Genomic DNA, 15504 nt, shown 5'->3' on the forward strand with positions numbered 1-15504 from the left:
GCAAAAAAAAAATGTATAACCTCACACTTGTCTGGATTAAATGCCACTTGACATTATGCCACCTTACTTTCCAAATGTCCTGTATCCTCAGACATTCTTCACGATTACTCAATTTTTTCTGTCATCTACAAGTTCACTAATTAGTTATTTTTGGCCATTGAGACCATCCAAGAAGAAAACTAATTTCAATAAGTAAACAGGAAAAGTGAATACATGTGATTTTGTGACATTATATACACTTGAAACAAGATAACGTCATTGGAGTTCGAGCACAATTCTTAACCACATCTTGGAGAAGCCTGATCCGAATAGTACAGATCAAATCAGAGAGAAGCAGCTAAATGCTTTATTAAAAATGTGAACACAATATTCTGCTTCTTCAGAATCAGGAACAGTAATATAATTAATGGAAACTGTTTCTGCTATTAAGAACACAACTGGATTTAGTTTTGCATTATATTTAATCTTACCCCATATGAAGCTGCATTATGTAAAGGTATCAATCCACCTTTATCCTGAGCATTGACATCTGCACCATGCTGCAGCAGATATTCTGCAACTTCAAGGTTGTTATAACCAGCTGTTAAAACAAGTTTTACCAAAAGATTTATGCAATTGATATTTGAAATTTACTTTAGTTTTCCAACAAACTCAAAGTTTCAGATCTTTTACAGCAGTTTTGATTGCCACAATCAATTGTTAACTGAAATGTAGGATTATGACCTTTCTACAATTTACAAAAATTGGATTTTCTGGGGCAACAAGCAATACTAATCATTTACACTCATTTAGAAGTAGACTAAATTTACTACAGTATTTGACCTGTTGGCAAATTTAGAGTTAAGGATATCTGTGTAAATTGTATCAAATTTCAGCATTTTAATCCCTCAGTTAGCAGCATTTTCTTAATATTATTCTACATGCACAAAGAAAAAGTACAGATTTAACAAAACCAGACCTGCTAAATGCAAAGGTGTTGAATGTCTGCCCTGTGTATCTCTGCAGTTAACATTCTCTATAATGCATAATTTCTTCACCCTAGCCATGCAACCCTTTTTTGCAGCATCAAGTAAAGCAGCATCTCCACTCAAGAGATCTTGAATGTCTGTGTCTCCATCCTTTATGAGATCTAAAGCTGTATTTCCATCCCGATTCTTCTTAGTTGGATCAGCACCATGCTGGAATTTAATCAGAACGGATAATGAACACATCTGATACCATTATTTATCCCATTAGTTTAAAAAGTTAACTATTAAACAACTTTTATTCTTTTTCTCCCTCAATGATTTTCTCTCCAGATCACACCCTAGCACTGAAATTCTGCTGGAGTATGGACCTGGAGATTGTTAGGTCTGCTTTGTTCATGAATGAGTGAGTCAAACACCAGACTGAGTCGAAATCAAGGTTCTTTGTTCTTTATTGCCGGATTGTAACACTTGCAACTAACAGTGTTAGTTGGAGAAGGCGCATTCTGCCATTATCAGCAAGTGGTGTTTTTTTATATACCTTAGGATACGTACTTAGTAAATTATCATACCATGACATTGTCCAATGAATAAACTGTTGCTGTCCCTCTCTGCTAGCCTCCTGCACATCAATTTGTCATCCCCACTCTTATCTTGAGAGTACAAGGTCACAACTGCATCTTGTTACGGCCCAGCACTGGGTGACTCCCTCTACATTCCCAGCTCATGATGTTTTTACCTAACAAGATGCAATCAGTTTTCTAGCATCTCATAAAAAAAAATCTGATTTTTAATTGGATATGGACTGGCTATTTAATTGCAAGCAGAAAAGTAAAATTCGCACCCACAATCCTGCATGTTAATTATTTACAACATGAACTACTGTTAGCAATCCAGAGTCTGGTCTCAGACCTTGCTCAGGGAACCAGATGCCAGCGATAAGAGTTCAATAACCAGTATATGTCAGGCATTGAACCCATCTATCAGTTTTGTTAAGAGAACCACTCCCAACGTAAAATTTTACAAACCAGGCCAAAAGGGAAAAAAGTGATGCATTGGCTGAACATTTCAGTAAGATATTAATAAAAAACACAAATGCTGGAGAGACTCAGCAGCTCTCGCAGCATCCATAGGAGGTAAAGATATATTACTGATGTTTCGGACACGAGTCATTCCTTAAAATAAGTGAGGTATCTCACTTCAGACAAGAGTTGGAACTAGCAGTTTTTTCACTGGCATTTGTAATAAAAGATGTGACAAGACACAATCAACATGGACCATGGAACTTCAATTTACTGGATGTCAATATTTCCAAGGATCTGCCCTGGAGCTTCCATGTTGAGGAAATCACAAAGAAGACTTGCCAATGGCTATACTTTGTGAAGTGTCTGAGGTGATTCGGTATGACACCAAAAACTCTTATAAACTTCTACAGGTGTACCATGGAGAGCATTCTCTCCAAAATAGAGAGAGTGCAGAAAAGGTTCACGAGAAATTTGACAGGATGTCAGGGTTTGAGTTACAGAGAAAGGTTGAGCAGCCTGGGGCTTTTTTCTCTGGAGCATAGAAGATTGAGGGGGGATTTGATGGAGGTGTTCAAGATTATAAAAGGGACAGAGAGAGTCAACGAGGATAGGTTTTTTTCAATTAAGAGTGGGGGATATTCAAACCAGAGGCCATGGTTTGAGATTGCAGGGGGAAAATTATAAGGGGAACATGAGGGGAAATTTCTTCACGCAAAGGGTGGTTGAGATGTGGAATAAGCTTCTGGCAGAGGTGGTTGAAGCAAGGACGTTATTTAAATTTAAGGAAAGACTGGATAATTACATGGAGGGGAGAGGATTGGAGGGGTATGGACCAGGTGCTGGTCAGTGGGACTAGGAGGGTGGGGGATTTGTTCCGGCATGGACTAGTAGGGCCAAACTGGCCTGTTCTGTGCTGTATTTGGTTATATGGTTACATGTTAAAATAGCTTTCTTATTTCAATGCCAAAAAAATTGCATCTCAGCTTTGGCAGACACACTGCATATTACAAATACAAGGCTATTTCATTAGTTAATCAACTTATTTGGGATGACAGTATCTAAAACAAGATAGCATAGACTCAAGGTGAGAGGAAGGAACTTTTAAGAAGGTTGGAGAGCTAAGTATTTTTTGTAGATTGTTGCTGGAACTCTGCCAGAGAAACTGGTGGATTCAGTTAAATCACCACATCTGAAACATTTAGACAGGTAATTAAATATGCCAGGCAGAGAAAGATGCATTCCTAAACAGGCATATGGGATGAGTGCAGATGGGCAAAAAGGTCAGCATGGATGTGGGGTCAAAGGACCCATTTGTGTGCTTTACCCCAACTCTTAATTAATTGAAAGTTAATTACATTGTTTCTGAATGATGCTGTTCACTTTTATATTGATGCACAGGACTACAAACCATCTTACTTTCAGGGTATACAGACCAGATTTACTGAGAGCAACAAGCCATCTGGACTTATCCCACTTGTACTCAATCACAAGCTTATCCTTGACAAATCTCAAATGTTAACTTGTTGGCAGGCATTGTCCTGATCCTACTGTACAGGACGAGACCTTCAATGTCATATGATTGTTAGAACAACCAGTGCACAAATATTTAAATTTATACATGCAGCACGGTCACAGGCCCTTTCAGCCCAGGAGCCTGTGTTGCCCAATTACGTCCAACCGACCTACATTCCAGTATGTTATGTAGGGTGGGAAGAAATCTGAGCACCTGGAGGAAACTCATGCAAACACAGGGAGAATGTACAAACTTCTTACAGACAGTGCCGGATTCAAACCCCATTCACTGGTGCTGTGACAGGGTTGAGCTAACCATGCTGCCAAAATTGGCTTGAATTTAATTTGATAGCTGGTAAAGCCACGTCTATAGGTTTAGCTGACTTTCAAGGACTCAATGCCATTAAAATGTCCTTGTCATAAAGGAACATTCAAAAAAATTAAAAATAATTTTTTCTCATTTGACTTTTATAAAATCAAAACCCCCAAAGGAAAACAATGAAAAGCATGAACAATGGCAGCACTGCCAGAGCTGTTGTAACAGCAGCCTTGTTGCTGGTGCAGACCAGGAGAGTGGAGACATCATTGCTCCTAAGGGTTCAACTGCCTGGTCTTAGTGCTGGCAGCTCTGTATAGATTTTAAACTGCCTGTTAAAGGAACCAGTGTTTGTAAAATCCTACAATCATGGAGTTCAGTGGCCAAGATGGCAGTGCCTGTGATCAGCAGCAGGCCACAAGGGGGCTGCAGACTCCAGGGAGCGAACGGCGCAGGGCACCATAAATAGAGAGAACATCCCCCACCCCCTCCCCGTTGAGGAGAAGCAGAGGTGACGACCCTACAGAGAAGGTAACCACAGCAGAGGACAAATGAGGGGCTGAGCAACCCACCCAGGCTGCATGCAACTTGCTGTCTGGGGACCTTCACGGGCTGCCGGATGCTAGAGACTGGCTCTTGGGAACCAGGCATCAAAGCATGGATTTGAGAGGGTGCTGAGGAAAAGAAAAGCTCCCCCGAACGTCCTTGGGTGCTGAAGACTTCCTGATCACGTTGGAGGTTCAGATATGGAGCTTGGGTTGCTGATAGATTGAACATTGGCCTATGTGGCTGCAGTAGCACTGGAGGTGAATCTATGGATCTCAGTGACTCTGAAGGGACTCTTGCTTCTCTCTCTTACTACAAGGGGCTACGCTAATGGTGACTCTTCGCCATTACGGCTGGCAGAAGGCAAATTTGTGTAATATTTGTACTATTACCTGACAATAAAGAAATCTTGAAAGCATTGCTTCAAAAATTGCAAGTTACTTTATGTTTATCCTGGTTTTACAGCTGTAAATGAATGAACTGGCATGAAAGCCAAAGTATGAGTGCAACCAGGATGTCATTCAGAGTTCCACTAACAAGGCTTCCACATTTGTGCAGGAATTCGGATTTTCATTGTGGGAACAACATTCCAGAACTTTGGATCAGAGATGTTGCCAATTCTAGCAAATTCGAGCCTGCAAGTCTCTTTTAAACATGGTAACAGGCCACTTCGGCCCACAAGCCCATGCCGCCCAATTACACCTGATTGATCTACACCCCTGGTACGTTTTTGAACTGTATGATCAAACCAGAGTCCCCGTGGATAAACCACATATACACAGGGAGAATGCACAAACGCCTTACAGATGAGCACAGGATTTGAACCCTGGTCCTGATCGCTGGCACGGTAACAGCATTGTGCTAGCCACTACGCCAATCGTGCTGTTCTGAAATTGCATTGAAATTTTGAAATCTGAAATAGGTCAGTACCCTTAAAGAGTGAATGGGAGAAGCAGCTGACTATAATTTTTGACTAAGGAATTTAAGGAATCATTGCAAAAATGCCAAGAAAGCACAATCTGCAAGTTACTTTTATCCAAATCATCTATAAAAAGCAAGATACAGGGAAGCTGATTTATATTAAAAAAAATACACCCCAAAAGATTAACAGTCATTAAAACCTGAAGGAACAAAACCATACATTTATCATTTCAAATATACAAGGCCTAAATTCTTGTCACTTATCAGAATCCCACATTTCAGCAAGATGTTGTCATGGCAACAATTTCCTGAACTGTATATTTAATTGTGCATGAAGAATTGGCAAAAGTTGCCAGACTCAACAACAAAGTCTCCATTAAAGTAGAAGCCATTTGTTATGGTTCAACTTACTATTAATAAAAGTTTACAAATTTCATATTTTCCTTTGGCAGCAGCTTCATGTAAAGGAGTGAACTTCCATAAATCAGCTACATTAACCACTGCACCATGTTTAACTAGTAGCTCTACTACTTCATAATGCCCATAGGAACATGCATTGTGCAATGGCACCAGACCTCTGAAAGAGATTAAAAAAATAAGGATGAGAATAAGATGCCTGAAATTACAACTAATTCGTATCATTTTCAAAGGCACCAATACAGTGTGTAAAACTTCACTAGTTTGAAGTTGGTCCAAGTACTTGCAAACATTTTGAATTCACAACACAGCTACCCAATTCCTTTCTTCTGTAGTCATAGGATCAGGAATTGAAAATGATTCTAAATGCACTTTTGGTTTATAATAGGGGTTCCCAACCTAGGGTACATGTACCCCCAGTGGTACATTTGCACTTTTCAGGGGGTACATTGGGTCGGAGAGAATAACCACTACTGTACAATACAATGTTGTAATCTGCACTCAGATTGCACAATGTCATGTTTTTTTTTAAATCCTTAATTTTTAGGGGTACACGGGAACCTATAAAGGGGTACAGAGGAACAAAAAGGTTGGGAACCCCCTGGTTTATAATATCAGTTTTCAGTTATATTTTAAAATCTCAGCATGCAAATGCTTCCTTATTTTCAAGTCCAACTAAACATCCTGGAGTTAAGCACATAAGTCTTCAGATGCTGTGATGGTAGTAAAAACACAAATGCTGGAGGAACTCAATAGGTCTCACAGCAAGGTTGAAGAGCTTAGGCTGAAACATCGATTATACATCATATCTCCTATGGACACTGAGGCCTGACGAGTTCCTCTAGTATTTCTGTGTTTTTACTACAATCACAGCATCTGAAGACTTTTGTGCTTAACAACTAAAAATCCTGATTAACAAACATGAGTACAATTGACAAAAAAGTAAAACTATTAAATATTAAATCTAATCCCTGGAGCAATTTCAACCTCTACTGCACATTTCAAACAAAATCAACAATCTTCAATCCAAATGACAAACTAATTGTCGATGCTTATTATTGATCATTTAAGAAACCACTTCTGACAAAATAGAAAGTCTTGAAAATTAAATATTACCCTTTGTCCTTGGCATGAACGTCAGCACCATTCTCCAACAAGTATTCCACGACTGATACTCTATTGTAACCAGCTGCAAAGTGGAGTGGAGTAGATTGACGGCCTTCTACGTCTCTGCAGTTTACATTCTGAAGAGTGCAGAGTTTCTAAAATGAAAAATCTTCTTTATTCTCCAAGAGTTTTAGTTCCATAAGAGTAGTGTGCAAAGAAAACTAAACAGCACTCAAATCCAAGAAGCTCTATTCATTTCAATGCCACCCTGATCAAACTTTACAGAAAATTCATAATTTTGTCTGAAAATGGATAAAGTTGATTGTATATTATTTTTTCCAATGATATTTCGTCCCAAGTTTTTCAATTTTTAACTCCAGACCCTGCTACTTTTTCCATCTCAGCAAGTTTGTAAATACTCTTCATGATATTTGACAAAATTAGCATCATCATTTGGATGAAACTACAGTCTCTGTAAACTTTGTGATTAGCAACTCTTGCAATTAGATGAACCACTGCATTACTTGAATGAACATTGATAGATTTTGCATACGATAATTTTTTTTGTTTTTAATGAAATGGTATTGAAACATTCAGATTTGAGCTCTATATTTATGGACAACAGTCTGCAGATCTTTATCTGTGAACTAATATGAGACAAAGTACAAAGTACCTATGGATAGATGTTAAAATTCTCAAAGATACACTACATTTAAAATCACCAATGCCTGAAGAGGGCGCACAAAATCAGTGAACTGGTGCGGACTCGAAAGGCCAACATGGCCTGTTTCTGCTCCGTAAATGGTTATATGGTTAAATGGAGTATTTTCACCTTTGATCAGTTTCTCCTTGTTAATTTTAATAAAATTAAGTGCATCGGATTTAGATGCATCTGCCATCTAATGACTAAGTTGGCAAAACTCAAATCTTTTATTGTGGGAGGAAAAAGGAGATTGAATTTTTAAAAATTACCTTGATGACATTCAAGTCTCCAGTTTTAGCTGCTTCCAAAAGCTGTCTTTCTGTATCACAATTTCCAACCATGGCACCTATTTAGAATAGGTTTGGGAAGACACAGGGACAAGGTGAAGAGGGGGCCAGGTAAAGGAAGGAAAAAAAAAATGGTGTCATTTAAGATATTTCAAAAATTAAGTACAGAATATGTTCTGAATTGAGCAAAATATTGCCCATTGGTGATAGCTTTGCTTCTCTCCTGTAATATTGAATAATATTGCAGAGGTAGATAAAAATAATAAATACCAAAGATAGAGCTGGGGAAAAGGAATGAAGTGTATAATAGTTTAAAGCTACAACAACAATGAAATATGTATATTAAAATGTAGAGATTCCACTCAGTAACAATAGTCTGAATTAGCTGGCCACACTTAAGGGGAACAATGTGGAAATTACAGAAATCACGTAGGGCGGACTGGGAGGTTGATATCGCAGCATTCATAGGAGGTAAAGATATATTACCAATGTTTTAGGCCTGGGCCCTTCCTCAAGTACAAGTGAAAAGACAGGCATTTGAATTAAAGGCTGGGGAAAGAATGGGAGGGAGAGGAGTACAGACCAACAGACAAAAGGCATAATTGATAATAGAAGTAAAAATTTATTTTGGCACTGTGAAAGGAGGTGTAGGGGGCTGTATATATTCAAGTGACAGAGCTTTGGATGAAGGCTTCACTCATTTTCAGAGGGAAAAGTAAATGGTTGCTTTTATAATCACTTCATGACAATGAGGTTCAATGACAGGAGCCTGAGAATTTTTGGTTTAAACTGAGGTTGCTGAGAGCAGAAATTGAAGTGGTTTAACAGATGAGGCTTTTGGTCTGCCATTGCTTCTGCCCCCTTGCTACCACCGTCCTATCGACAGAGCCAATAAAGAATCAAACTACCCATTTAAAGATAACTCCAACATTAGAGTTGGATTGTCAAAGGACAACTACTTTTTTTTAAAGTAAGGGTACAAGTTAACCCAAAGGTATTTGACAAAACAGACAGAGAATGGTAACAAGGGATTAGGATAAAGGAACAGAATAAACTAAATCTCTCTACCTTGTAAAATCTGCTGCACACTTTCATTACCCATCTGTGATGCAGTGAAACCTTGAAGAGATACTATTGATGAATCAGATCCAAAAGCCAGCAGAAAGCGACATGTATGAGGATGACCACAACGTGCAGCCCTGTGTAGAGGGGTTTGACCAAGATTGTCCAAGGCATTCACCTATCAATCAGAACATTCACAGAACAAACTCTTAGCACTGTCATATTAGATCAAGCTCTACAAATTGCAGGCCCCCATTTGTCTGTGTGTCACATGAATGATAATTAGACAAAAACTCTGATTGATATTTCATGCACTATTTAATATTCTATTTTGTGAAAGCAAGTACATACCTTTGCATCAATTTTTAGGAGTACTTCAATTATATCATTGTGAGCCTTTTCTGATGCCATGTGGAGGGGTGTTAAGAGACTAGAAGAAAGGGTCAGAGAGATGCAAGATTATTTATTGGGATGCTCTTCACCGTGTAAGAATGTTAAAGTAAAACTTTCCAAATTAAATACCATATTACTGGATTTTCCATTTGGATATCCACCAGATTTAATTGATAATATTTTTCAATTGAATCCTTCTCAGAAAGGATTAATTGGAATTATATATGATAGATTATTAAAATTATGTCCAGTATTTTATGATAAGATAAAAAAGGTTTGGGAACTGAAACTTGCAAGATTTATCTGAGGATCTATGGGACAAGACATTTAAACTGGTAAAATACATCTATATATGACTTTCTTCATTCATTAATCCAATTTAAAGTGGTGCATTGTGTTCACATGTCCAAAGATAAATTGGCTAGTATTTTTCTAATATTAATAATTAGTTAATTATTAATCAATCATTTTCTAATAACTGTGACAAATGCAAAATATGAAATTGCTACATTGACACATGTTTTGGTCTTGTTCATCCTTAGAAAAATATTGGAAATAAATTTTTAACATCTTTCAACTATACTCCAGTTGGAGCTATGACCCAATCCAATAACTGCTCTTTTCAGGGTTTATTGATCCAGTCATAAGGAGTTTTTCTGAACCTGTGCAACAGGTTGTGGCCTTCTCTACATTGTTGGCTGGAAGAGTCATCCTATTCAAATGGAAAGACTCTTGACCTCCAACAGTGTTTCAATGGTTCTCTCTTGTCTTAGAAAAATTTTGATATCATGTATTTAATTCGTCAGTGAAATTTGAAGATACATGGTGATCTTTTATGTCTTATTTTCATATGATGTAAATGTTTCTAATGAGATAAGATGTATTTACTCTTCCAGATGAGATATAGTAATCTTTGTTTTTTGATTTACAGTAGGAACCAAAACTTACAAAATATATGTACCCACAAGATAAACTGCTCAGCTGTTTTTGTTAGTTTTTTTCTTTATTATTAGAGTAGGTTAATACCTTTGATCTTTTTTCTTTTTATTTTCACCCATTGCAGTGGAAGGGGAGAGTTTATACGATGAAATTTTATCTTATATAAAAAAAACACACATGATATTGTATTTTCAGTTTGGTTCCCTTTTCTCCATTGTATTGTATTTCTTATAAAATAAAAAATTTAAAAAAACTTTCCAAATGATCTTACTCTCTTGTCTTTTCATCGACATTAGCTCCTTTTCGTAATAATAGCTCAGCCACCTGCTTTCGTTTTGGATATGGAGAAGCAGCAGCAAGGTGCTATAAATTTAAAAGATTTTAAATATCCTGTTCAAATACAATTTTTGTATTTATATAAAAAAAACTACAAATATATGGAGCAACACAAGAAAATTACATTATTTGACTTGTACTCTGCACATGTTAAAGCTAGCACCATGTCATCTTACAAAAGTGTTACAAACAACCTTCCAACAATTAACTACAGATAAACAAAATACACAAAAGGGAACAATCAAACCCCATGTCAAAATAATCATGCAGCTGAGAAGAGTAGCATTTAATAAAATGTTTTACTATAAATGCTAATAAAAGAATCAAAAGAGAAACAAAAGCTGCAGAATCTGGAATCTTAAGCAAAGAATGGGTGGAGTAACTTGGGCGGGACAGCATCCAAAGATAGAAGTGGTCAATCAACAAAAATTTGGATACAGCAAAATTCTCGTCCTTTTTTAAAGGGTTAAGGTTATGATTAAAAACAGGATTTTACTTCAGTATGAAAGTTCTTGGGGTTCAATTGCTCTACATCTGTCTAATAAATGCCCAATATGACTGCCATAGGCTCTGTACAGACTTTAAATGACCCATTACAGGAGCCAATAGTTTATTTTTAAAATATGCTAATAAAATTAAAACCTATCCAAGGCAATTTGGTATTAAAATATTGTGACAGCATCATTCCACTGGTCAGTGTTAAGTGCCAGACTTGGGGGAACACCCCATACAATATAGCTCAAAACCTACATTTTAGGTGGAAAATCTGGGGCTTGTCCAATAAACGAGCCATCCTATACACCAGCATATACAATAATATGCTTGACTATAAAGAGCATCTTGGTTTATAGTTTTGTGAGCTAGCCATGATTAACATCTCATCTAATTTTGTTAATTAGTCCAAATTAGCTGAAAATGTGTGCTTCAGTGACCTTTCAGATTTGCTTCTTAATATACCTAAAAACTTTGAAACTTAATTTATGCTTAGCCAATTAAATATTTTGGTATGTATATTCATAATGCAAAAAAAATCCAGTTGAAACAGAATTCTTCCATGATTTCATTTTAAACTGAATAAATAAATTAGGACAAAGGATACCTGCAATGAATCAGTACAGAGCTTTCAATTCTTACCAGTGCAGTTTCATGAGTTTGTAGATGCTTGAAATTCACATTCTCTAATGAAAGATATTTTTTTACACTGGTAACATCTGCTTCTTTTGCAGCTTGTAGTAATGAATATCCTTTGAACTCATCTGGAATTATGATACAAACTTACCACATATAAACATTAAACACAAAACTATTTGCATTTGACTGATAATTAATTCACATTTCAAAGCCATAATCAGGGAGAAGAGAATATTAAGTTAAAGGCCAATTCAACAATAGATCAAAATACTGAATTAACACTGGCAGCATGCTAACAGGGCACTTGGCAAATTATAGCATGTTTGCATAAAATCAAATTTACAGAATGTTTTTTCCAGTTTTGAAGTTAATTGATCTGAAATGTTAATTCTGTTTGTCCATATTGCATGACAGCATTTTTGATTTAATTATTTATTGTCACATGTACTGAGATACATGTACTGATGTACGGAGGACAGCAGCAATCATCAAAGACCCACACCACCCTGCACATGCTCTGTTCTCACTGCCACCATCAGGAGGTCTAGGTGCCACAAGACTCGCACCACCAGGTTCAGGAACAGCTGCTCCCCCTCCACCATCAGACTCCTCAACAACAAACTCAATCAGGGGCTCATTTAAGGATTCTTACTGTTGCACTTGATCAATTTTATTTTCTCTCCTTGTCTTGCATAATTTGTTTACATTGGTTATCTGTTTACAATTCTTTTGATTGTTTGCATGTTCACGCTGTGCGCAGTTAATTTTTTTTGCATTACCAATTAGTGGTGATTCTGCTGTGCCCACAGGATAAAGGAATCTGAGTTGTATGTGATGTCATGTGCAGCAGGTACTCCGACAATAAATCTGGAATCTGAGATAGCTTTGTTTTATGTGCTATCCAGAAAAGTCAATAGATACTCAAGTACAGCAGGCAATGCAATAAAAAGGTACAGTTAAAACAAGACATCATCTTTTATTAATGAGAGATTCATTAATGAGACTCAACAGCAGAAAAGAAACTGGCCTTGAAACTGAAGCATTGTGTTTTCAAGCTCATGCATCTTCTGCACAATGGAAGGGGAGCAGGGTGAGACCAAGGTGGAATGGGTCCTTTAAAATGTTGGCAACTTTCCTAAGACAATAGGAAGTATAGAGCTGGAAGGAAAGTTTGTTTTATAATAGTCTGAGCTCTTTTTTTCCTGGAGGTTTAGTGGAGCTTCATTTCAAACACCTGCCACATTTAGTCAACTAGTTCTGACTTTCTTGGCACTCTTCAAATTTACATAGGAGTTTTCTAGAACTGGATCCAAGAGTCTCTTCACTAGTGTTAATTTATTTTGGGCTTAGAGGTTTGCAGCTCTTAACATTTCAGAATCATTAGACTGTTAGTGAGAAAATCTCAATAATTTTCTTCCACTTTGCTTTGAGGCCAAAGCGATGGATGTAGTAAATGGGATAAGGTCCCATCATCATCACCTGTCAGGGCAGATATAAACAGGACAATCTCCTATCTGAACAATAAAGTAATCAAAGGGATGTCAGTGTCTGGATTTGGGATGGAATAATGATCATCTTCCTGGAAAATCTGTGTTAGTGCAGGTACACAATCCTTTATCCGGAACCCTTGGGGGACAATGTGTTCCGAATTTCGGAAACCCAGATTTAAGCCTACCCGAATTGTGCTGCTGTATCCACCCCCAGTGTCTTCCAGTCGCGCTGGCGGTTTCCACCCCTCCCCCGCCCGACTCACGCTGCTGGTCTCTCCCCTTCGCCTCCCCGACTCGCGCTGCCGGTCTCTCCCCTCGCCTGCCCGACTCGCGCTGCCGGTCTCTCCCCCCAGCCTGCCTGACTCGCACTGCCATCTCTCCCCCCTTCCTGCCTGACTCGCGCTGCCGTCTCTCTCCCCACTTGCTGGATTTTGGAGCTTTCCAGATTTTAGATGTCCGGATAAAGGATTGTGTACCTGCACCAGCAAGATTATGCTCCAAGCATTTGTTAATAGATTTCTCCATTTTATCCTTGCCAAAAGATTAAGCCTTTTTTTTTTGACTCTGGGATAAAAGTTTCCAGGATGACTAGTTCCTCTTCCTTTGGAATGCAGGATGGTCAGGAAGCATCCACTTTTGCTGCAGGTGTGGTCATTGAGATGCCACAGTAGCTTATTCCAGTAGCCACTGCAACCCCAATTTGAAATCCACTGTTGAGACTTCTATGCATCATTGAAAATGCTTTCCTATGGGCTCACTACTGAGTACTGTATTAAAAATAACAACAGTAAATAACGAGGTAAACATTGCCATTATGTTTAGAAGTCCTGAAATGCATCTTTAGAAAATTAAGATGTCTACAGCTGAGAAGGGACTCAATATGGATACCATGGAGGCAAGATACAAAACCTACAGAAAATATACTTGTCGTACACTTTGCTGTAAACAAATACTCTAAGGCATTTTAGAATATTATTTTAAGTTAGCAGAATAAATGATAAAGTGACTTACAAGCTAAACGTTCTTTTAGCTGAGATGTAGGGGCCAAATCAATAGCGCTCTTAGAATGACAGTTCAGCAGCGTTGGATCAGCACCATAACTCAGCAATAGGGAACATACTTCTACTCTGTTCTTGGAGGCAGCTTCATGCAATGGAGTAAACTGCCACAGGTCCATAGCATTCACACAGGCACCATGCTGCAAGTAGTGACAACATTCAAAAATAATTAATTTTTCAGATAGCCAAAAAAATTATTCCATAGTTATAAAGATTTATATTTAAAAACTACATTTAAATTTCAAGCAGAATTTGAACTCAGCTTTAGCTACTTTTGAGTACAATTCCTTCACAATTTCCAATTTAAAATGTGCATATAATACTCAAATTCTATACAAAGATTAAATTAAAACTTTAAATACTAACCTTAATTAAAAGTTCTGTCACTTCATAATGGCCATAAGAACAGGCATTGTGAAGAGGTACTAAATCTCTAAAAAACATAATTGTTTTACATTTGCATTAGAAACATGCACAGTAGTTTGAAACTAAATTTCACCGAGACCTCCTAAAGACTTGATTGTGATTTGGCTCTCTTAATGCTTTCGTGAAGCCAAATGCAGACCCATTAGTTGTAATGCAGCACCTCTGATCTAAGGCAGATTCACAGCACGCTAATCCCATTGACTCTTTCTGTAGCTCGACAAATGATCTTTTAATCCTTTTGACACAATCTGCTCGGAAGGCTAATTTTACAGCAGCTTGGGAAGTTGATGAGATTGTTATGCTAGATGACATGGAGTCAATGGGCTGAAATGGCTTCATATAATGTTGTTTTCCCCCCATATTTCCTTGCAAAGTTATAATCAAAGCTAACTAAATGGCAGTAAAATAGCCCAAGCTATACTCATACTGATTTTAAACAAGTCTGCAGAAACTGGGATCAAGGGTGATACTCAAATGTGCTGAAGAAACTCATGTTACGCAGCATCCATAAACAAAGGGAAACAATGGATGCTGTATGACCCAAGTTTCTGCAACAAATTTGTGAACTGCACTCAGACTTTGTTGTTTTCTATCACTTGCACTGATCTTTGCATTTGATTGACATGTTGTACACACATGATTTCCTATGTATGCAATAAGTTATACCTCACTGACAAAAGGCAAAGGAGGAAAAACCCAACACCCAACCCCAACCAACCAATTTTCCCCTGCAACTGTGTCTGCCTGTCCCGCATCGGACTTGTCAGCCACAAACGAGCCTGCAGCTGATGTGGACATTTACCCCCTCCATAAATCTTCGTCCGCGAAGCCAAACCAAAGAAGAAGAATGACAGACAATATTGATCATAT

The 15504-nt window shown here is 37.7% G+C and overlaps 1 protein-coding gene across 10 annotated transcripts in view; it reads right to left on the reverse strand.

The window, feature by feature from the left end:
- LOC138744427 (poly [ADP-ribose] polymerase tankyrase-2-like) overlaps positions 1 to 15504 on the reverse strand; it is a 62303-nt gene that overhangs the window by 20327 nt on the left and 26472 nt on the right. For 9 of the 10 annotated variants that reach the window (XM_069900578.1, XM_069900576.1, XM_069900584.1 and 6 more), the window contains 11 exons: positions 14575 to 14641; positions 14162 to 14348; positions 11664 to 11785; positions 10465 to 10556; positions 9213 to 9291; positions 8868 to 9039; positions 7782 to 7858; positions 6819 to 6964; positions 5697 to 5862; positions 959 to 1178; positions 471 to 580 (listed from right to left, as the gene is read on the reverse strand). In XM_069900578.1, the coding sequence (XP_069756679.1) occupies positions 471 to 580; positions 959 to 1178; positions 5697 to 5862; positions 6819 to 6964; positions 7782 to 7858; positions 8868 to 9039; positions 9213 to 9291; positions 10465 to 10556; positions 11664 to 11785; positions 14162 to 14348; positions 14575 to 14641 (1438 nt within the window). The remainder of the gene's footprint in view (positions 1 to 470; positions 581 to 958; positions 1179 to 5696; positions 5863 to 6818; positions 6965 to 7781; positions 7859 to 8867; positions 9040 to 9212; positions 9292 to 10464; positions 10557 to 11663; positions 11786 to 14161; positions 14349 to 14574; positions 14642 to 15504) is intronic. The other variant, XM_069900577.1, reaches the window with a different exon arrangement.

The sequence above is a fragment of the Narcine bancroftii genome, chromosome 10, assembly GCF_036971445.1.
Source record: "Narcine bancroftii isolate sNarBan1 chromosome 10, sNarBan1.hap1, whole genome shotgun sequence".
Taxonomy (NCBI): domain Eukaryota; kingdom Metazoa; phylum Chordata; class Chondrichthyes; order Torpediniformes; family Narcinidae; genus Narcine; species Narcine bancroftii.